Source organism: Sminthopsis crassicaudata, chromosome 5 (assembly GCF_048593235.1).
Source record: "Sminthopsis crassicaudata isolate SCR6 chromosome 5, ASM4859323v1, whole genome shotgun sequence".
Taxonomy (NCBI): domain Eukaryota; kingdom Metazoa; phylum Chordata; class Mammalia; order Dasyuromorphia; family Dasyuridae; genus Sminthopsis; species Sminthopsis crassicaudata.
In genome coordinates, this window is record NC_133621.1 from 1,002,368 (window position 1) to 1,024,355 (window position 21,988).

The window sequence follows — 21,988 nt, forward strand, 5'->3', positions numbered from 1 at the left end:
AGGACCGGCGTGGGGAAGGGCGGACAGGGGAAGGGCAGACGGAAGACGGGCTGTAGGACGGACCGGCGTGGGGAGGACGGGCGTGGGGAGGACCGGCGTGGGGAGGACGGACCGTGGGGAGGACCGGCATGGGGAAGGGCGGACTGGGGAAGGGCAGACGGAGGAGAACGGGCAGACGGAGGAGGACGGGCCGTGGGGAGGACCGGCGTGGGGAAGGGCGGACAGGGGAAGGGCAGACGGAGGAGGACGGGCTGTGGGGAGGACGGGCATGGGGAGGACGGGCGTGGGGAGGACAGGCGTGGGGAGGATAGACCGTGGGCAGACAGGGGGACTTCCATGTTTCTATCTCCAGTGGGGAAATGAAGCTTTCCTTTAACTCAAATGCCGTATTTCAGGACACCAGACGCACAGAATTATAGTAAAAATATTTATTACAAAAGTCTCTCGTTTCTATGTACAAAGCGTAACTCACACGGCAATAACTTTACAATTGTCCCATACTTTCCCAGGGTCTGCAGCACCAGCCCGGCCCCCCACGGAGCTCTCCCTCCCTCCTGGAGCAGCCGCCACGCCCTCCGGGCAGGACACGGGCTGGGGTGCGCTCCCCACCTGCTCCTCCCCGCCTGAGGGGGACCCCAGTTACTTCAGCACCCGCTGACTAAGGGAATCTGTGCGGGCCGCAATGCAGCCGGCTATTGTGAAAGGCTCGTGCAGACCCGCTTTCTGGCCCCCTCTGGAGCAATAAAAACCAAACTGGCGCCCCCCAGCAGGGGGCAGGACCCCCGCTCCTCTGCCCACCGTCTGTCCACACACTCGGCCGCAGGCCACCTGCTGGGGGCTGCGGAGCACTCTGGGCCCCACCTTCCACATCCTGACCAACACTCCCCAGGAGCACGTCCTCAACTCCCCCTCCCGGCCTGGGGCCAGACCTTCCTCACTTTCACTTTCCTCTCCTCAAATGCACAAAAAACCCCCAGGGGGAATCTGCCTCCAGGGGAGGCCGACCTCACCCCCATCCTGAGCCTTCTCCCATTGGCCACAGCTGGGGCCGCCCTGCGGCAGGGGGGACTGGCTCCCTCCTCCTCCCACTAGTGACCTTCCCCCGCCCGCCCCGCCCCCTAGACAGGTGTCCTCCCAGTGTCAAGGCACAAGCCGACCCAGCGAGGAGCCCAGAAGCGGAAGAATAACTGGGCTGGGGGAGGAACACCGCCCGCTAATGGACAGAGGCCTTGGTCGTCCTGGGCGGGCTCGGCTGCCTACCCTCGTTCTCGGGGTTATCAACACCACGGCTAAAGCACACGTGGCCATTTCCAAGGAGGGGCTCCTAATTTGTGCCCTTCTGAACGCCTGGCAAACAAGGGGACGGCTGGCACGGGACGGTCTGGCTGCCATGGGACGGTCCATACGGCATGGGACAGTCTGGCTGGCACAGGACAGTCTGGCTGCCATGGGATGGTCCAGCGGGCATGGGATGGTCCAGCGGGCATGGGATGGTCCAGCGGGCATGGGATGGTCCAGCGGGCATGGGACGGTCCATCCGGCATGGGACAGTCTGGCTGCCATGGGACAGTTCAGTGGGGGCACAATAGTCCGGCCAGCATGGGACAGTTCACTGGCATGGGAGGGTCCGGCCGGCACGGGATGGTCCACAGCAAAACCCTATGCACTCCTGCTTCTCAAACAATCAGCACCACATCAGGGCAGACCGGGGGGCTGAGAATGGAGGCTCCGGGGCCCCCCAGGGCCCTCTCCTCTCGGGCTGCCCTGGGCTGGGCCCCTGGAGCTTCCCGCCAGGTCCTCCCAAGAGCTTGCATGCAGTCGGTCCACGGAGCACTCACACACGTCCCTGTCCCTTCGGATTCGGGACCAGGGTTCGGACCGAGACGGCCTCGCTTTCTGTTCCCACCCAAGTCCGCGGCTCGAGCCCGGCTCACATGGCCACCTTCTCCTTGGCGAGGTTCCTGGGCTCCTTGCTCGGGGTGCACCAGTCCCCTGCCTCCGGGCCGGCCTGGTAGTGTTTGAAGGCCGACTTGTTGAACACGGGCAGCTTTTCTATGGACTCGGAGGACAGGGCCTGCACATGGGAAACCCGCACATGGGAAACCCGCACATGGGAAACCCGCACATGGGAAACCCGCACATGGGAAACCTGCACATGGGAAACCCACACATGGGAAACACGCACATGGGAAACATGCACATGGGAAACACGTACATGGGAAACCCGCACATGGGAAACCCGCACATGGGAAACCCGCACATGGGAAACACGCACATGGGAAACCCGCACATGGGAAACCCGCACATGGGAAACATGCACATGGGAAACACGTACATGGGAAACCCGCACATGGGAAACCCGCACATGGGAAACCCGCACATGGGAAACCCGCACATGGGAAACCCGCACATGGGAAACCCGCACATGGGAAACCCGCACATGGGAAACACGCACATGGGAAACCCACACATGGGAAACACGCACATGGGAAACATGCACATGGGAAACACGTACATGGGAAACCCGCACATGGGAAACCCGCACATGGGAAACCCGCACATGGGAAACCTGCACATGGGAAACCCACACATGGGAAACACGCACATGGGAAACATGCACATGGGAAACACGTACATGGGAAACCCGCACATGGGAAACCCGCACATGGGAAACCCGCACATGGGAAACCTGCACATGGGAAACCCACACATGGGAAACACGCACATGGGAAACACGCACATGGGAAACACGTACATGGGAAACCCGCACATGGGAAACCCGCACATGGGAAACCCGCACATGGGAAACACGCACATGGGAAACCCGCACATGGGAAACACACACATGGGAAACCCGCACATGGGAAACCCGCACATGGGAAACACACACATGGGAAACCCGCACATGGGAAACCCGCACATGGGAAACACGCACATGGGAAACACGTACATGGGAAACCCGCACATGGGAAACCCGCACATGGGAAACACGCACATGGGAAACACGCACATGGGAAACACGCACATGGGAAACACGTACATGGGAAACCCGCACATGGGAAACCCGCACATGGGAAACACGCACATGAGAGCACGGGGGGGGGGGGGCGGGATTCCATGGGTGGAAGCCTGTGCTTTTGTGGCAAAGGAGCCTGGGCTGCCTTGTCCTGAGGAGAATGGGAGCTCCCTGCGGGCAGGGACTGTGCGTCCAGTAAGTGCCTATGGCTTCTTTCCTTCATGCGTGCAAAGGTGAGTAATAAAGCCTCGCTGGGGGCCATGGGAGGGACAAGGGTGCCAGCCCCTCCAGGGGCTCTCCTGGCTGTCCCCAGGACACCCCGCCAGCACCCGGCCTCCAGGGAAGCCCTCTCCCGGAGCGTCCCCAGGGGAGCTCGCCCGGAGGCGGCCTGGCATGGGCCCCTGCGGTTCTGCTCCCATGTGAATATTTCCAATGAACACATCTCGGGTTTGTGAGGAGCTGCTGAGGGCTTCCCACGGCGGCCCCGTGACCTCGCCCAAAGGCTCCAGCTTCACTGCCCCCTCCAGAGCAGGCCCAGGACGCACCCCCCGCCCCAGCCACAGTGCGCCCCTGACTCTCTGCGGCGCCCAGGTCCCAGCCCTGGGTCACCCGGGGGCCGCTCCCCCCCAGACTACCATTGCTTGCTCTCCCAGAAGCTTCAGCCTTCCCGGGGATGCTCAGTCCCGTGGGGGCGACCTCCCCAATACAGACAGCCGGGCTGAGACTTGGCCCAGGCTCTGGGCAGCGCAGAGGGCTTTGAGAGGAGGGAGGTGGTTCATGGGTCTTACAGACTTTACCTTTAAGTAGATGATTGCGTCTGTTCCGTAGCCCGACAACGAATAGAGATTCAGGTCCCCTTGAAAGTACTTGGCGTAGAGGCGGGAAATTGGCAAGCCGTACCCGAAACCGGCCTGAGGGCGGGGAGACGGAGATTCGTGGGTCCCCGTCCCCCAGAGCAGACCAGAATTGGGGCTCTCCCTCAGCCCCCCGTTCGGAGATCCCCGTTCGGATCTCCTGGATCCTTCTGGTGGGCTGATTCTTTCCAGCCCCATTCCCTCCTCTAAAGTGAGGGGACAGCAGTTCCTCTCTGCCCTCAGGGGTGCCACCGCCCTGCCCCGCCCCAGACCCTTACCAAAGGAGCATTCCTGGAGTTATCCATCACAGGGGTAGGGGCCGTCGTGTAGGTGTAGCTGAAGAGACGGTCAATGATCCTCAGGGGAACCCCGCCCCCTCGGTCTGAAATCTGTACAGAAGACGTGAACCCTCAGTGGTCCGGAGCCAGGCCCCCCACGGCCGCTCCAGACCACTGCAGAGCCATCGGGACAGTGGAGCCCTTGCGAGGCCGCCCGCCTCAGTGCCACCCACCAACGCCGAGGGAGGGGACTGGGCGCTTGCCTTGATGGTCAGGTCTTCGTTTCCCAGGACAACGGTGACCTCGATGGGCGTGAGCGAGGGCTGGCTTTCCTGGTGCTCCACTGTGGCCCTCATGGCATTCTGGGGAGAAAAGCCAGGAGACCCTGAACTCCACGACTTCAACATCGGGGACAGTTAGCCGAAGTCAGACTTGGTTCCATTTAAAATAAAGGGAGCACAAGGGCAAAGAGGGGCAAGGCCGGGCCCACTTCTGAGACATTGACAGCCTCCCGGACAGCTGGCAGTTCTAGGGGATGAGCAGGGAGAACTGACCGCTTCTTGGTTCTGCCTGGGGGCATTTCCTGCTGGTCAGCAAGAAAGGGACAACAATTCTGGGCTGCTGGGAGTCAGTCCTGAGGAGTGCTCAAAGAGGGCGTGGTCCCCTTCTTGTGTCATCTTGCTGTGTGAGTGGGGGTGGGGCGTGAGCACATGGCAAGGAAAGCCCCCATTTACTGCAAGTCAGTCCGATTTGGTTCAGCGTTTGCTTTCCAAACACATGGTTTTTCTGGCCCGAAAGGCGGTTCCCACTCTTGTTTCCTCCCCTCAGCATCCTTGGGATGGCTTAACTCGGGGAGTTTGGGCTGGAGTCAGTGAGGAAGCACAAATCCCACCCTTTCGCTCAGAGTGACAGCTGAAGGTTTCACTAGCCAAGCCATTCCTTCCTGGGCACAGTCTGCCCTGCAGGTAGCCCCAGGCTCCAGGGATGATGTTGTTGAAGGAGCGAGAGAATGGATGGATGGATGGATGGATGTACAGGTGTATGGATAGATAGATGCATAGATGGATGGATGGATGGATGCACAGATGGATGGATGGATGTAGAGGTAGATGCATAGATGGATGGATGGATGGATGCACAGATGGATGTACAGGTGGATGGATGGATGGATGGATGGATGTACAGGTGGATGGATGGACAGATGCATAGATGGATGGATGGATGGATGCACGGATGGATGGATGGATGGATGGATGTACAGGTGGATGGATAGATAGATGCATACATGGATGGATGGATGGATGCACAGATGGATGGACGGATGGATGGATGGATGGATGTACAGGTGTATGGATAGATAGATGCATAGATGGATGGATGGATGCACAGATGGATGGATGGATGTAGAGGTAGATGCATAGATGGATGGATGGATGGATGGATGGATGGATGGATGGATGGATGCACAGATGGATGGATAGATGGATGTACAGGTGGATGGATGGATGGATGGATGGATGGATGGATGGATGGATGTACAGATGGATGGATGGACAGATGCATAGATGGATGGATGGATGGATGCACGGATGGATGGATGGATGGATGGATGGATGCACAGATGGATGGATGGATGTACAGGTGGATGGATGGACAGATGCATAGATGGATGGATGGATGGATGCACAGATGGATGGATGGATGTACAGGTGGATGGATGGACAGATGCATAGATGGATGGATGGATGGATGCACAGATGGATGGATGGATGTACAGGTGGATGGATGGACAGATGCATAGATGGATGGATGGATGGATGGATGGATGCACAGATGGATGGATGGATGGATGGATGTACAGGTAGATGCATAGATAGATGCATAGATGGATGGATGGATGGATGCACAGATGGATGGATGGATGGATGGATGGATGGATGGATGCACAGATGGATGGATGGATGGATGGATGGATGTACAGGTGGATGGATGTACAGGTGGATGGATAGATAGATGCATAGATGGATGGATGGATGGATGCATAGATGGATGGATGGATGGATGGATGCACAGATGGATGGATGGATGTACAGGTGGATGGATGGACAGATGCATAGATGGATGGATGGAAGGATAGATGCAAGGATGGATGGGTGAATGCCCAGCACTGTTGCTGGACTCTTCTACTTGTGCCCTGATGGAATGCGTAGGACATCTGGGAGTGGGATGAACAATCTTTCTTGGGGTGGGATGCCTTACCTTAAAGAGCTCAAACAGCATGTGGTGAAGGTGTGAAGGAACATAGACGATATGAATGGGCTGCTCAGGTACCTTTCCTGTGAAGAAAAGAAAGAGAATCATCCGAGAACTGGAAAAGAGGCTTTGCTTAGAACAATCAAATCCATTCCCGTTCATCCGGGTGCCCACATATGCAAGGACACGGGTCGCTGCTCCAATGCCCTGCCAGAGCCGCAGGGGGCACCTGCGCCCCCTCTGAGGGTCTAGAAGCCACCGAGTCGGGGCTGGGCAGAGCCTCCAGGACTAAGGAGATTCCAGATACCCTGAGAGGATCTGGACTTTGCCCACATTGAGCATTTTGAACACGAGAGAGGCCTCTGGCAAAGCAGAGCCGATCTGGACTTTCCGGGGCAGGGAGAAGGGCCTTGCCCAGCCTCAGAGTTTCCCCAGACCGCCAGTGCCAGACGGAGGACCCCGATCGTCCCGGCTTCAAGCCCAGCCCGGGCGCCCTCCCCTCTGCTGCCTCTGTGTCGATCAGGATGGAGGAGGTCAGCCTCCTTGTAACCCCCCGCTGGCTGGTCCCAGGTTTCCATCTCCTGCAATATCAAAACTAAAGCTTCGGGCAGTTTTCTGGAAGCTGGTAGTAAGTCCCAGTGTAGACCAGGTCTAGGTGTTACCAAAAGGCTAATGGGGGGAGGAGAAAAATCAAAAACCCGAACTCCTTTCCGCTGGGGAAAGGCGCCGCCTCTCCTTCAGCCGTGGACTTTGGTCTCATTTGCATGTGAGCCCTGGAGAATGCTCCAGAATCCATGTTTGTGCAGAAGCCCAAAAGTTCTTTGCATGAACTCGGGGTCATGGGCCTGGCCGGTGTCATCGGCCTCTGCCTGGCCCATCCCCCGTTCCTAAATCCTCATGCTCTGACCTCAGTCTTCCAAGAAGTGGGTACATGACTAACACGGGAGCTGCTCCCCTGGATCCAAGCCTTCCCCAAAATAACGAGGAAAAGGATTTGTGCTCTCCCAAGAGAGGCTAAGGTCGGGGCGGAGCCATGGGAAGGAGGGGCCAGGTGGTCTGAGTGGCCCTTTGGGCTACCCCAGGGAGGCGGAAAGGGACTGTGCTTGTGCTGGGAGGGTGCTCCAGGAGGGAGCACCTCCTCTGGGCGTCCGTCCGCGCTTACCGTTCACTTGGGTTAGCTTCAGTTCGGGAGAGACGAGGTAATACTGGTCACAGAGCATGCGGGCACTCTCGTAGGCATCTGTAACACACATGTCCGTCCCTTAACTGTTCCTGATGGGGGGGCTCTCCACTGCATCGTTATTGGGGGCCCCGGGGGCCTTCAGATACTTCCCCGCCCTCCTTAGGGTCTCCCTCCAGCTCGCAGGCCCCCCCAGGCCGGACTGTCACCTGGCAGACACAGCCCCCGCCCCCCTGCCCCGGGGCCTGTACTTGTGCCTGTACCTTGGACCACAGCAACCACGTCACACTGGGGGTCGATGCTGCCGATGTGCGTGGGGTTTCCTGTCTTCGAGTCGCTAAATATGAGAACTGTTGGGAGGAATCACGGGGGCCGGCGTCAGCAAAGGGCAGATCTGGCGGCCCCCCAGGCCCGATCTGACTGCTGGGGAACCCCGACACTCACTGTGCTGGTTCATGAGCATTCGGGTGGAGATGCGGTTCATGTAAAACCTGTCCAGGAAGTACTGCAGGTTCTGGTTGGTGACCGGGTCGACGGCGCCCGAGTCCTTGTACTCGATGATGCCCTGGGCCATGGTGGGAACCACATCGTGGTGCCTGTTCCGGACCTTGATCAGCGCATCTACAAAACTGGAGCCGCGGCAGAGTTAGGAAGAGCCCAGCATGGGGGGGGGGGGGTCTGCCCTCACCCCCGCGGAAAATCTTCAGAACCTTCCCGAGCCCTGGGACCGAGGCAGGACGGGGCATCTTGGGCCTTGGAAGGGGCCGGGGAGCTGCCGCCTTAGCCCGGACTGCCGGGAGACGTGGGTCACTGAGTACCCGGCGGCTCCAGCCAGCGCCCCACTGGCGTGGGTGGCCAAGCACTGGCCGATCGCCGGTACCCTGCATGGAGCTTTCCTGCCTCCGACAAAGGAGCCAGGCCCTCCCCGGGCGCTCTCCCCTCTCGGCCAAGTGCCAGCCATGCCGCTCTTTGGATTCACTCGCCAGCACTTTAAACCCGGCCCCTCCTCTGCAAGGCCGGAGGGGGTCCCCGAATGCTTCTGCTTTTGGCTCTAAGCGCCCAGAAGGCCGTGGGTGGCGTTCCCCATGTCCAGCCCGGAGCCGGCCCCTGGCCCGCTGAGCCCATCTCTCCAAGGGAAAGGGCGCTTACTCAGACAAAGCCTTGTGGTCCTCCGGACTCTTCTCGTGGAACTCCACCAAGTCCATGAGGCTCTGGATGTACCTGAGGGGGACAGCCTGGAGTCAGGAGCCCAACCCGCCGGCCTTTTAGAAGCAAGCCCGAGGGCGCCCACAGGTTCTGAAAGCTACAGTGGAGCCTTGAGAGCAGCGACCCCCGGGGGCAGCGGCCCTGGACCCTCTCCGAGCGGACCCCAAAGACCAGCAGCCCAAGCCCCGTGGGCAGCTGGCAGAGGAAGCTCGCCCCTTTGTTGGGGGGGGGACCGCCCAGACCACCCAGCCCTCCTGACTGCCCTGGCCGCCCTCCCCCCACGGCCACTCCTGCCAATTTCCAGTCCTCTTCTCATCCCAGCGGGGGATCCCGGGCCCCTCCCTTACAAGGCCTCCCTCTGAGCCCGGGCTGGCGCGCGGGCTGCTTCCCCTGCCTCCGGGGCGGCGCGGGCTGTAAACATTCCCGGACAGCTCCGGACACATCCCAGGAGCCTCGGGGAGGAAAGGGCCAGGGCTGAGAGGAGGCTTCTCTGCCTCTGCTGCTCGGGGCCTCCCGCACACCCTCCCCTGGCCCCCTTAACCTTGTGCTGGCGCCATCGCGGTGCCCTGGGTCCCCCGGGCTGCCCTCTCCCGGTGCCCGCCCTGAGCGGGACGGAACTCCCTCCTCCGTAAAAGGAGGAAGCTGGGAAAGGTCCCCGACCCTGGTCCAGCCCCGGAGCGGGAAGGCGGCAGCGCCCCCGGCAGGCCGGCGCCGGTACTCACCAGCTCCTCACCAGCTGCACGGACGAGGTCTTCACCAGGCGGTCCGGGAGGATGTCGATCTCTTTCAGGATGTTGGCCAGCCTCACGGGCAGCTCCTGCCTCAGGAAGGCGAAGGACGTCCGCTCGCAGGCGTTATCGGAGCCTGGAGGAGGGAGCACCCCGGTTATTCCCGAGGGCTGGCCGGAGGGGGGCCTGCCTGGACCCTGGCTCGGGAGCCCGGGACCCCTCTGGCCCCGCCGGCCCAAGCCCAGCTGTGGTGGGCAGGACAGCGCGGAGAGACTGGCCCTCGCGGGGGAAATGTTCCCGCCCCTTCCACGGCCGCTCCCCTTAACTTCCACAGGAGCCCCCCCCAGGGACCCGACTGTCACACCGGAGCCCCAGGGGATCGCCTCCAGGGAGGGGCTCACTCGGAGCCTCCCCCGCCCCCGCCACTCCGCACCCGGGAGGTCGGAAGGAGGGGACGAGGGGCTCGCTAGGACAGGTCTGCGGTGACACGCCCCCCCTCCCCCAGCCCAGCCCCGGCTCACCGAAGTCCAGCAGCTGCTTCATGGACAGCGGGGACGGGCTGTAGCGGGAGAAGCGCTCCACCGTGCGCGGGACCGGGGCCACGGACGCGGCGGCCGAAGAGCCGGAGGCGCCGCGGAGCACGATGCGCGCGGCTCGCATGCTGGGGCTTGGCTGGGGCGCGGGCCTGGGAGCGGGGGGCGGCGGGGCGCGGGGGGCGGGGGGCTGCGGGGGCTGTGGCAGGTGGCTCGGAGCGCTCCGGCTTCAGGCTCGCGGGGACCTCCGGGACAGCGGCTGCGGCTCAGTCCTGGGGGCGACTTCAGAGTCCCGGCTGCTCGGGCCACTCCGCCTCTGGCGGACCCCGGCGTCCCGGGCTTTTGTGGGGCCCCAGCCCGGGCCCGCCCCCAGGACTGTGACGCCACAGCGAGAGGCGGGCCTGGAATGCACACCCCCAATCAGCTCCAGAGGCTTCTCCCGCCCTGCCCCCTCCCGCGCAAAGAGCTGACTGGGACCGGAGGACTCCCCCCTCCTGGAAAATCTGGGCGCTGGGAGGACTGCGCGCGCTCATTGGTCCGCGCCGGAGCGGCCTTTGGCAGCAGCCAATGGGAGGAGAGCACGGTTTGGGGTAAACAGCCCCTCCCGTCGGGTCCCGGAATGGCACGTGAGAGGCCGGGCAGGCGACGGGCCGCAGGGGAGGGCTTGGACGCCGCGGATCACCTGAGGCCGGGCCGGGACTCGGAGCCTTCTGCGCTCCCCCCATCCCGGCCCCGGCCCGGGTCCCCCGGCAGCCCCGCGGGCCCATCGCCAAGAGGAATTAAGTACCTACTTAGCACCCAGTTAAGGCACCTAACAGTGTTCCGTGGCCCCAAAGCTGCCCGCTCCCCGCCGCCGCTGCCGCCTTGGGCTCGGCCTCAGCCTCCCGGCCTGGCGCTCCCCCAGGGGCCGGGCCCCCTTCTCTCTTTCCCCCTTCCCAGGCTTTCGGTCACCCCTGGCGGGACTTCCGAGCCTTGCCCGAGCGTGTGGAGTTTCTCTGACGGCTACGCGGCCTGCCCCCTTCCCCACTTCCACGCGCGCTTTTGTCCCCGTTGGACCAGGATTCCCACGATTGACAGAGTCATCACCAGCGGGAGGCGTGGGGAGGAAAAGGAGCGGGTGCCTCGGTTTGTGCATCCAGAAAATGGGGACAGACCATTGGTAGCCCCCTTGACCTAGTTGTGAAGTTCCAATAGTAACCCCCCACTTCCCTCCCCCCACCCCCAGAGAACGTGCTTTGCGGTCCCCAGGGCCGACCCTTGGACAGGAGGAAGCCGAGGCTGGCAAGGGTCAGTGAGAAGGCGGCGAGAACTGCCCGCGGCCTCGGGGGCTCCTCCCAAGGAATCGTTTGGGGCCCTCCCCAGCGCTTGGCGGTCCCCGGCCCTGGAAAACGTCAGCTGTGGGCTGCTGGGGCATCGGGCTCGCGGGGAAGATCCCCAGTTCTGTCCCTGGCTCAGGTGCCCAGTATTTCGGACTCTCTTTTCTGCCCCCTGGGAATCTGGAAGTGAAAGCGATGGCGGGGCCCTGCCGAGGCCCGGGGGCTCCCAGGGATTCCCGGTTCAGGGGCTGCTTTGGCGCTTGGGGTGGGCAGCGGGTCAGAGCCAGAGAAAAATCAGAAAGGGAGCCTCTCTGACAGTGGGCTCGTCTTTCTCCTGCTGCCCCCCCCATTAAGTAGCTGAATGAGGAAACCAGAAAGAGGCCCTGGGCCGCTGGCCACGTCAAGCGGTTCTGAGCCACTGTGGAAGGGACTCCTGCCCCCCCGGATCATGGTTTCTGGGGCCCGAGCAGAGAAGAAAGCCAGCGCACAGTGGGGGCCCAGAGCTCCTCCTGGGGAGGCAAAGGCCTGCTCTTCCTGCTCCCAAATCTTCCACTTCAACCTTTTTCAGCTGACTCTGGCTTCCCTCCTTCCTCCCTCCCCAATGTGGAGAGCAGTGGAAAGTGGGGCATCCAGCTTGGGGCTCCGCTCATATGGGGGGCCCTGCTCATATGCAGGGACTCTCCTCCTATGGGGGGCACTACTCATATGGGGGCGTTCCCACGGGATGAGCCGAGAGGCATCTGCCGATCCCTTGGTTTGGGGGTCACCCACACTCTCACCTGGGCACTGGCAGGGAAAGCCCCAGAATAGGAGTGAGCCACAGGCCTGGAGTCTGCCCAACTGGGCCAGAGGTGAGGAAAGGAGGCTTCTGTGGCACAAGGATGTTTACCAGCTCTAGTGACTGACTTACCTCCAGAGAGGGAGAGGCGGGGCTGGCTCTGGGGACAAGGACGTCAACTGGGCCCCTCCCAGAAGATGCCTGTCTGCCCCTCGAGGGCCTGGGGCTTCTCCTCTTTAGAAGGGTCTCCGTCCTGGCCCAGAAGCTTGCTTCTGGGCTGACCTTGGAGGGAGATCCCAGGCTTGGAGGCAGCTGTGGAAAGCATGACGCTCTTGGAGCCCTGAAGATCTGAGTTCAAGTCCTGGGCTTGACCCTTAGGAGCCCTGTGACTACACAGTGAACCTCTCTGCCCCTTGGGCAGTGTTCTGAGGTCCTGAGTTATAGACGGATGAGAATCGTGTAGGTGGAGCTGCCTAGAGAATCAAAGGGAATTCCCACAGCTGCACAATCGCAAGTCTGCCGTCCCTGACACATCCTCGAGTCACAGGAAGAAAGGCCCAACACCTAACACCGTATACCAAGATAAAGTAGAAATGGGTTCCTGATTTAGACATGGAGTGATATAAGCAAATCAGAAGAACATCTCAGATCTATGGAGAAGGAAGGAATTTGTGGCCAAAGAAGAACTGGAGATCATTATGGACTGCAACATGGATAATTTTGATTCTATTCAGTTAAAAAGTTTTTGTACAAACAAAACTAATGCAGACAAGATTAGAAGGGAAGCAATAAATTAGGAAAACAGTTTTATATTCAAGGGTTCTAATAAAGGCCTCATTTCTAAATGGTCAAAGACATGAACAATTTTCTCTTCTGCTTCTGTCTTTTCCTGCCACCTTCAGTTGGACGAGTCAATTAAATTAATTGCTAGTGCTAATTGATGTGGCAGTTGGCACTGAGAGCGGCATTCCTGGGAGGAGCAGCCAGCAGCTGGATGCCCCCCAATGCCAGACCTGAGCTCGGCGTGGGAACCCCGGGGCGCCGTGCTAATGAGTGTTGGCTGGGTGGGACTCATGAGGAAGCAGCAGCTAAGTGGGAGGATGGCTCAGAGGCGCTGCAGAGAAGGAAATGAGGAAGGAGCCTTCCTCACGTGCCCCAAGCCTGAAGGGACTAGAGGTTTCACAATCACCCATCCTGAGGAGGGAAGAGAAGGGGACCAATGGACGCAGCCCCAACTTCTGGACAGGGGAGGAGGAGGCAGAGGAGACACCTTTGATTGTGGCTAAAGGCTGTTCCAGGGAAGGGGAAGAAAAAGATTAAAAATACATTTGGGGAGCCAGAAACGAAAGAAATCATGGGTTTATGGACTCTACGGAGTGCTCAACTAGCACTGATTAAACAGACATTTACTTTGCTGAAAAATGGGCTGGGGGGAATGGAATGGGAAGGGAATAGGCATTTCCATATAGGGTACAGTGTGCCAGGCACTATATCGTTTCAGTCACATTCAGCTCAGAGAACTAAGGCCCAAGTCATGGAAGCTCAGAGAAAAAAGCATGGATTGGCAATGTCAACGGCCGCAGGAAGGATGGTAGCAGAAGTGGCCATCCTCAGATTTGCTGACTAAGGGGTCACTGGGAGCAGTTTTAGAAAAGTAGTGGAATTGAAAGCCAGCTTGCAGAGGGGAGAGAAAAGCAGGAAAGGAGAAGTGGAGGCAAGGAGGTAAATGAGAAATAACTCCTATCTGAGAGAGAATCAGCTTCTGTGCACAGTCACTGGGCAGTTAGGGCTACTTTAGAGGAAAGGGGAAACTGCTGTCTAAGAGGAAAAATAAAGAGACCATGGAGCTGGACTCTAGGGTTAGCCATCAAAAGCAGCAGCGGAGGTCCAGCCGCAGAGCACAGGAAGGAGCCATTCTCAGGAACAGCTCTAGCCTGCAATCAAAGGAGGGGCGTGTGCATGGAATTGGCTGCCACCAAAATCTGCTCTGCCCCAGAACGGGGCTGGAATCCCAGTGACTTGGACATGGTTCTTGCTCTAACTCATCATTAGGGTGTTTTGGGTGAAGGCTAATTCCTTGGTAATCCATTTTATCTGGGAGACATCAATGAATTGTGGCACTAATCACTAGTTATAATATATTAGGAAAACACGCCAGATGGAGTCTCCAGTCCAGAGAATCCCACTGTCTTTCGGGGTGCCCCTCCCTAGAGCCTTGTGAAGAATATAACCAGTCAAGCTCTAGGGGCCCAACCTGTTAGTATGTGGATGGAGAGAGTAAATCTCATATCTTAGGACTAAGAGATAATGGTGAAAATAATTACAACAGTTCCAAGTTAACCTATTGAAGGCTTTTTTGAAAAAGGGAAAATGGACATAAGCTAAGATATAGACTCTAAATATCACTATTTCTTTGAGATATTTAAGTGATACAAAATCGTCCTCTCTCCCAGGAGGCTGAGTCCAGAAACTGTCCACATGCCTTCACTCAAGGAGCATTTCTTATGTGCCAGCCACGTGCCCCGTGCAGGGCAGGCGACGGGAATGCGGAGACAAAAAGGAGAGTCCATCGTCAGGGCTTTTCTGCTCTTGCTCTCTTGGCCACGTAGTGAGCAAAGGTGTCACTGATCGGAGATGAGAGCTCATTTGTGAAATGTTACAGAGGAGGATGGCAGGCAACTGTAGGCTAGAGTCTTTAAGATGGCAGAGAATGACAATCAGGAAAAACCGTGTTGGACAAGGTCAAAGCCAGATACTCCCAGGTTTAATGGATGAAACTGGAAGCTCAGGAGACCTGGTTCAGCCACTTGCTGTCTACTTGTCCCTAGATGTCACTTTATTTTATCTCTCTGGGTCTTACTTTCCCCATTGGAAGAATGAGGGACTTGTACTCAAACCCCTTTGGTTTCTGCCATAGGTCAGCCAGGTGGCGCCACAGGGCACAGATCCTAGGAAAGAGTCGTCTTACTGAGTTCAAATCCAGCCTCAGACTCTTCCCAGCTGTGTGACCCTGGGCAAGTCACTTAACCCTGTTTGCCTCCCCTTCCTCATCTATAACATGAGCTAGAGAAGGAACTGGCAAATCACTCCAGTATCTAAGAAATCCGCACATGGGAGTCCTGAAGAGTCAGGCAGGATTTAAATAACTGAGCAACAATCCCAACCCTTAAAAAGAAAGTGGAAGTGGCCTAAAAGGGAATGGGATTGGGATAAGATAAGATTGGGAAAGCCTGGATAGGTCTGACCAAGCACAGAGAATGACTAAGTCCACATTGGAGGGGGCAGGATTGTACCAACATGAGGGGAGCAATTCTCAAGGACCTCACAGAGGAGAAATTGATGAAAGAATGAAAAAATAACAGATGGCTGATTACCCAAAGGACAGCTGGGACAGTCACAACTGACGCCTACATGTTACAATACAAGTTCTTAACATCTTCGTTGTGAGAGTCATCTAGAGCATCCTTGGCAAAGGTGTGAGAAAGGAAGAGGCAGGCTATCCCAAACAATATTCCCCAGAAGACCTTGTCTGTCTAGTCTCAAAATTGACTGGAAGGTGCAGAAGACAGAACCCCATTGTAACCTGGCCTTTCAAACTTTCCTCCCAGGGGATTTATGGCCAAAGAAGAACTAGAGGACATTATGAAATGCAAAACGCATAGTTTTTATTATATTACATTAAAAACTTTTTGTACAAACAAAGCCAAGATTATAAGGGAAGCAGAAAGCTGGGGTGGGGGAATTTTTCTATCCAGTGTTTCTGATAAATGCCTCATTTCTAAAATAGAGAATTGACTCAAATTTATAAGGCTACAATCCATCCCCAAATTGGTAAGTAGTCAAAGGATATGAACAGATGACAAAATTAAAGCCATTTTTAGTCATATGTAAAAAAAAAAGCCGTAAATAACTATTGATTAGAGGAATGCAAATTAAGATAACTGAGGTACCATTTCACATTTTCGAATTGGTTAAGATGGAAGTAAATGATGATAAACATTGGAGGGGGTATGGGAAAATTTGCTGGAGTTGTGAACTAATCCAAGCATTCTATACCCTTTGATCCAGCAGTGTGTCTATCAGGTCTACATCCCAAAGACATCATAAAAAGGGAAAAGGAGCCACATGTGCAAAAATGGAAATTGAGTGGTTGCCCATCCATTGGAGAATGGTTGGGTAAATTATGGTATATGAAGGTTATGGAATATTATTGCTCTGTAAGAAATGACCAGCAGGATGATTTCAGAGAGGCCTGGAGAGACTTCCATGAACTGATGCTGAGTGAGAGGAGCAGGACCGGGAGATCGTTGTACACGCAACAAGCCTATGTGATGATCAACGGTGGGGGATTTGGCTCTTTCCAACAATGCCCAGATTCAAGGTAATTCCAATAGATTTCCGATGGAAAGAGCCATTCACACCCAGAGAGAAAACTATGGAGATGTAAAGTGGATCAAAGCAGAGTATTTCCACTTTTTGGCTGATGTTTAATTTGCTTTTCCCCCCCTTTTAATCTGATTTTGTTGTTGTTGTTGTTGCATAGCATGACAAACATGGGAAAATGTTTGGCAGAATGGCACATGTTTAACCTACATATTGGATTGTTTGCTGCCAAGGGGAGGAGGGGGAGGAAGGGAGAAGAATTTGGAGCACAAGGTTCTGCAGGGGTGAATGTTGAGAACTATCTTGGCAAGCGTTTGCAAAATCAAAGCTGTTAAAAGGGGGAAAAGGACTTTCCTCTCAGGGACTCTTCCCAGGCCTGGCTCACGCCCGCGGGGGTTTCTCACGGCACCGCAGAATCCATTTCCAGGCCCCTCGGGCCCTTATAGCAAGGAAGGGACCAAACGGGCGTTATCAGAGGGTGCCTGGCCCCCGATGACAGGGGATGTTTGTGTGGCCCGGGCCCCACAGTGAGGGCCCGCTTTGCTGCCGGCCCCGCCGCCTGATCCCCGCCCTGCTTGCATCAATCCAGGGAACACCAGGCAGCCGGTCCTGGGCTCTCTGGAGGAGAGTCAGGGTACAAGTCCCCACTTCGGGCTTGTTTCCTTCCCTGCGAGACGAGAGTCTTGTCATCCCACCCCAGGGCGCCTCCGGCTGGGCCCCGGGCGGGCAGCGTCACCCCCCCCTTCCCCACTTCCTAATTCTCGGGCTGGAAGCAGGCCCGGCTCAGCTGCCGAGCGCAGGAATGCGCGGCTCGGGCTGGGAACACACAGTTACTGGCTTTGAACCTGTGGGGGCGGGGGCGGGGGAGAAAAGTGGGAGCCCAAGGGAGGGAGGGCAGGAGGGGGGGAGGGGACATGCCGGCGTCCAAGTCCCGAGTAAGACCCCGGGCTGGCGCGGAGCGGGGGTGGGAGGGGGGTCTGAGTTTGAATCCCTCCTCAGGGTGACCCTCTGGAACGTCGGGCTCACCTCTTAAAAGGAGAGAGACCTTGTTCCACAGGCGTCCCAAAGGATGTGAGGAATGCGTTCTAGTCCCGACAATCGGGGCCCCGCTCCTTCCTGGGGGAGGGCCTGACGCGGACCTCGAATCCAGGACCTCCGGCCTGCTCCCGCCCCATCCCGGCCGCGCCTCTCTGTTGGGGGCTCGGACTGGAGGGGCCGGGGCCGGGGCCGGGGCGCGGCAGGCGCTGCCCCTTCCCTCCTCACTTCGCTCCTTTCCTCCCAAGCATAAGCCGCCAGGCCGCGGGGGGCCCACAGCGTGGGGGGGCTCACGGGCCGCGGGGCGCACACAGCTGGGGGGGCTCACGGGCCGCGGGGATCACACAGACAGCGTGGGAGGGCTCACGGGCCGCGGGGGGGTCACGGGCCGCAGGGGGGGGGCTCACGGGCCGCGGGGGGGTCACGGGCCGCGGGGGGTCACGGGCCGCAGGGGGGGGGCTCACGGGCCGCGGGGGGGTCACGGGCCGCAGGGGGGGGGTCACGGGCCGCGGGGCGCACACAGCTGGGAGGGGCTCACGGGCCGCAGGGGGGGGGTCACGGGCCGCAGGGGGGGGGTCACGGGCCGCGGAGCGCACACAGCTGGGAGGGGCTCACGGGCCGCAGGGGGGGGGCTCACGGGCCGCGGGGCGCACACAGCTGGGAGGGGCTCACGGGCCGCAGGGGGGGGGTCACGGGCCGCAGGGGGGGGGTCACGGGCCGCGGGGCGCACACAGCTGGGAGGGGCTCACGGGCCGCAGGGGGGGGGCTCACGGGCCGCGGGGCGCACACAGCTGGGAGGGGCTCACGGGCCGCAGGGGGGGGGCTCACGGGCCGCAGGGGGGGGCTCACGGGCCGCGGGGATCACACAGACAGCGGGGGGGGGTCACGGGCCGCGGTGGGGGGGCTCACGGGCCGCCGGGATCACACGGGCCGCCGGGAGCTCACAGGCTCCCTCCGCCCAAGTGGGCAAGGGCCGGCCCGGAGCGGAAAAAGTGGGTGAGAGGTCGGCGCTGCGCGGCGCGGGCCGGGCGCGCTCCCCGAGGAGGGAGAGTTTAGTGGGTGAAGGGTGAGCGCTGCGGAGCACTTTCCAGGAGTCGGGTTCCCGAGCCAGCGCCGCAGCTGGGAAGGGCCCCAGTAGGGGAAAGGTCGCCCCGGGCGCCGCCTCGGCCCCCCCCCCCCACACACACACTTGGCAGCTCCAGTGGAAAAAAAGCTGACGCTGACGGGACCGGCTCCTGAGGAGCGGCCCGGGCCGGCTCAAAGACGGGGGGGGGGGGGGGGGGGGGGGAGTCGGGGCCGGTCCCGTCGGTTGACGCGGGAGCCCGGACCCCGCGGGAGGCAGCCGGTGGCCTGGCCCGGTACTCGTCCGCACTGCTCTGGGGAGGCGCCTCCCGGGTCCGGAGCTCCGCCCGAGGTTGGCGCGGCTCCTTCGGGCTCCCACATGGGTGGGGGTCGAGGGGCGTGGCCACGCGGTAGGGCCGGGCGGCGCAGGAGGCGGTTATCGCCGTAATAATTCCTGTTCCAAAGCTGCCCGGAAGCCGCCCAGGCTGCAGGGGGCGCTGCTCGGGGAGGGGAGCAAGCGCCGGGAGAAGGTACAAGGAAGAGCTCCCCGCAATGTGTCCTGCGGCCCCCACCCTTGTCTTCCTGGGGAGTTGGGGGGGCTCCCGGGGGTTGCAGGGAAGCTCGGAGCTCTCCTGCCCCAGGTCTGAGCGCCCCCCCGCAGGAGGTCAGTCCATCTGCGGCCCCAGCCCGGAGGGGGGCTTTGCAGGTGCTCCCCGATCTCCCGGATGTTGTTTGAGGCGCTGGGGGTTAGGTGACTTGCCCAGGGTCTCACAGCCAGGAAGTTTTACGTGTCTGAGCTAGATTTGAACTCGGGTCCTCCTGACTTTGGGGCTGGGGCTCTGTCCCCTGCGCCCCCTAGCGGCCCCTTGAAGGAGACTTCTGCTGGGAACAAGGACCGGAACTGTGGCCATCCATCTCCCCTCCCCCATGACTGGCCCTCCGGGAACCGCCCTTTCGGCCCCTTCCCTTTTATCCCAGGAAGGGCCTGGGCACCCCCACCTCGCCCGAGCCCCACCCAGAGGGACCATTCATTGCCCTGGTGGTCTTCGGAGGCAGGGCAGCCAGACGGCCGGGACAAGTCCCCGAGCTCTTTATCTCTGTTCCTCATCTGTAAAATGGGTTCCTTTCCCCGGCCTGGGGCCCTGTGAGGATCAAGTGAGAGCCATCAGTAAAGGGCTCAGCGCGTGCCCTCCGGCCTTCCCCGCCCCCACCCCTTTGTGACTAACTGAAGTGAGGCTTTTCTGCGAACAGCTAAAGGTTAATTGGCCCTTAGACTGACACCGACCCTGACCTGGGGAGCCAAGGACGGTGCTGGCGGGGGCCTGGGGCACACAGGACGGGCAGGGGCGGCCGGAGGAGCCGGGGGCCCGGGACGGGCAGGGGCGGCCGGAGGAGCCGGGGGCCCGGGACGGGCAGGGGCGGCCGGAGGAGCCGGGGGCCCGGGGCACACGGGACGGGCAGGGGCGGCCGGAGGAGCCGGGGGCCCGGGGCACACGGGACGGGCAGGGGCGGCCGGAGGAGCCGGGGGCCCGGGGCACACGGGACGGGCAGGGGCGGCCGGAGGAGCCGGGGGCCCGGGGCACACGGGACGGGCAGGGGCGGCCGGAGGAGCCGGGGGGCCCGGGGCACACGGGACGGGCAGGGGCGGCCGGAGGAGCCCCAGAGGGCCGCACGGCGGGACAATCGGCCGAGGCGGGAGAGTTCAGAAGGCGGAGGGGGCCGGCCTTGGGCCCCTCGGGAAGGAGGGATGACAGGGACAAGCTCCTCCGAGCCCCCCCCCCCCCCAGGAGACGCCCTTTGGATGGGAAGAACAGCACAGAGGCCCCCGCTGGGTGGCAGGGAGGGCGACTGGCTGCGGGGGCCGGTCCTGGTGGTCGGCTCCAGGTGCGCTCCCCCGGCGTGCTGACGTCCGAGCCTCCCTCGGGTGGACACAGACCTGGAGAAGGCTGCAGGCCCCTTCGGTGGGGGGGGCGGGGTGGACTCTGCGACGCTGAAGACCGGACCGGCCAAACTCTGGAACTCCCCGTTCCATGGATGGCCAGGAAGCGGCACTCAGCGAGCGACCACTGACACTGCCCTAGTGCGCGAGGGGGGGGCTCCCTGAGACAGGGGCCCCGGGGGGAGGGAGGCTGCACCCAAAGACTGGCAGCAGCGACCCCAGGGCTGGGGGGCTTGGAGCTTCTGCCCCCCCCCCCCCCAGCAGGGGGCAGGTCTTCTCAAAAATGCCTAGGACACGGGGAGGCGACAGACTGGGCCATCTGGGCCTCAGGCCATGTTTCCCGGGGATGGCGACCTGGGCCGGGCCCATCGGGAGGCTCAGCAGAGTTCCGGGCTCCGGACCCTCAGCTTGAAGTCTCACCCCGCAGTCCTCGCTCTTCTGGCCTCGCAGCAAAGACCCCCGCAAGCAGCTGCCCCGTCCTCCCCTGGTCCTGCTCCGGAGGCAGCGGAAGGGCCCTCTGAGAGCATAGATTTGTGCCACCCACGGGTGGGCATGGGCTTCCCCCACCACAGGCTCTTCAGATGGTGTCTGCCTCTCTCATTCTCTCTCTTCTCAGGGAGGTAGCAGAGCCAGGGAACCCCAGGCCCAAGGCAGTCTGGGAGGGAGGAGCCCATGCAGGCCTCCTCCTCCTGCCGTGCCCCGAGCCCAGGCAAGGAAGTCGGCCTGAAGCTCGGCAGGCGGCGGGGAGGTGGGACCCCCAGCTTCTAGGGGAGACAGCGGTGATCTTGAGGCCCCCTGATTTTCGGGGGGCTTCTGTGCTAACAAGGCAGTGGGAGCAAAGCTGGCTTTGGGGCCGGCCCGGGGACGTCCCCCAGTCCCAGTGGAAGCCCCGCCGTCGGTCCGGCTCCGACTAGACCATCCCTCGGTTCACTGCTGACTGATTGGAGGCTCCGACCTCCGGAGAGTCCCATGGGCCAGACTGCTGAGACAGAAGGGAGAATCTGGTCAGGGAGAGCTGAAGTCGGGGCTCCATCTCCAGCTTCATCACCCCAAACTCTCCCTCCTCCTGGAGGCCACAGGCCAGCAGCTGCCCTCTTCCCTTTCTTTTTGACTCCCTCCCATGACCCCTCTCCCCGGGCAGCTCTGGGTGGGTCAGCTTGCCCATCAGGGCTTCAGGCTGGACTCCGGGCCGTGGCAGCAGCCGCTGAAATCCTCTGTTCTCTTGGGCACCTTGTGGCCCCGTGGACGCCCCTTGAGGGCAGGCAGTGTTTCCCTCCCCAGGCACCAAGTGCCCGGCTGGCAGGACTTATGGCGGTGAGCTGAGCTGGGCCCTGCTGCCCACTCAGCCCGACTCCCGTGCACAGGGTCTCCTCGTGAGGTTTACAAAGGACTTTCTGCACGAGAACTCAGAGGAATAGTCAGGGTGT

General features: G+C 60.5%; 1 protein-coding gene across 1 annotated transcript; it reads right to left on the bottom strand.

The window, feature by feature from the left end:
• Nucleotides 1-413: 413 nt before the first annotated feature.
• Nucleotides 414-10,369, bottom strand: PDK4 (pyruvate dehydrogenase kinase 4). The gene is made up of 11 exons (XM_074272078.1): nucleotides 10,037-10,369; nucleotides 9,510-9,651; nucleotides 8,731-8,802; nucleotides 8,026-8,210; nucleotides 7,845-7,931; nucleotides 7,564-7,641; nucleotides 6,408-6,484; nucleotides 4,412-4,510; nucleotides 4,149-4,259; nucleotides 3,814-3,927; nucleotides 414-2,074 (listed from the first exon to the last, which is right to left on the bottom strand). Exons 1-11 carry the CDS (start codon nucleotides 10,173-10,175, stop codon nucleotides 1,931-1,933), a joined length of 1,248 nt encoding a protein of 415 aa, XP_074128179.1. The 5' UTR covers nucleotides 10,176-10,369; the 3' UTR covers nucleotides 414-1,930.
• Nucleotides 10,370-21,988: the final 11,619 nt, after the last annotated feature.

What these genes read in the sequence shown, in the direction of transcription:
- PDK4 (XM_074272078.1), bottom strand. Translation starts at nt 10,175, where the DNA reads ATGCGAGCCGCGCGCATCGTGCTCCGCGGCGCCTCCGGCTCTTCGGCC. An exon ending in CGTGGTTGCTGTGGTCCAAG is followed by an intron (nt 7,642 to 7,844) that starts GTACAGGCACAA and finishes TGTGTGTTACAG; the next exon opens with ATGCCTACGAGAGTGCCCGC. An exon ending in GAAGCTAACCCAAGTGAACG is followed by an intron (nt 6,485 to 7,563) that starts GTAAGCGCGGAC and finishes TTTTCTTCACAG; the next exon opens with GAAAGGTACCTGAGCAGCCC.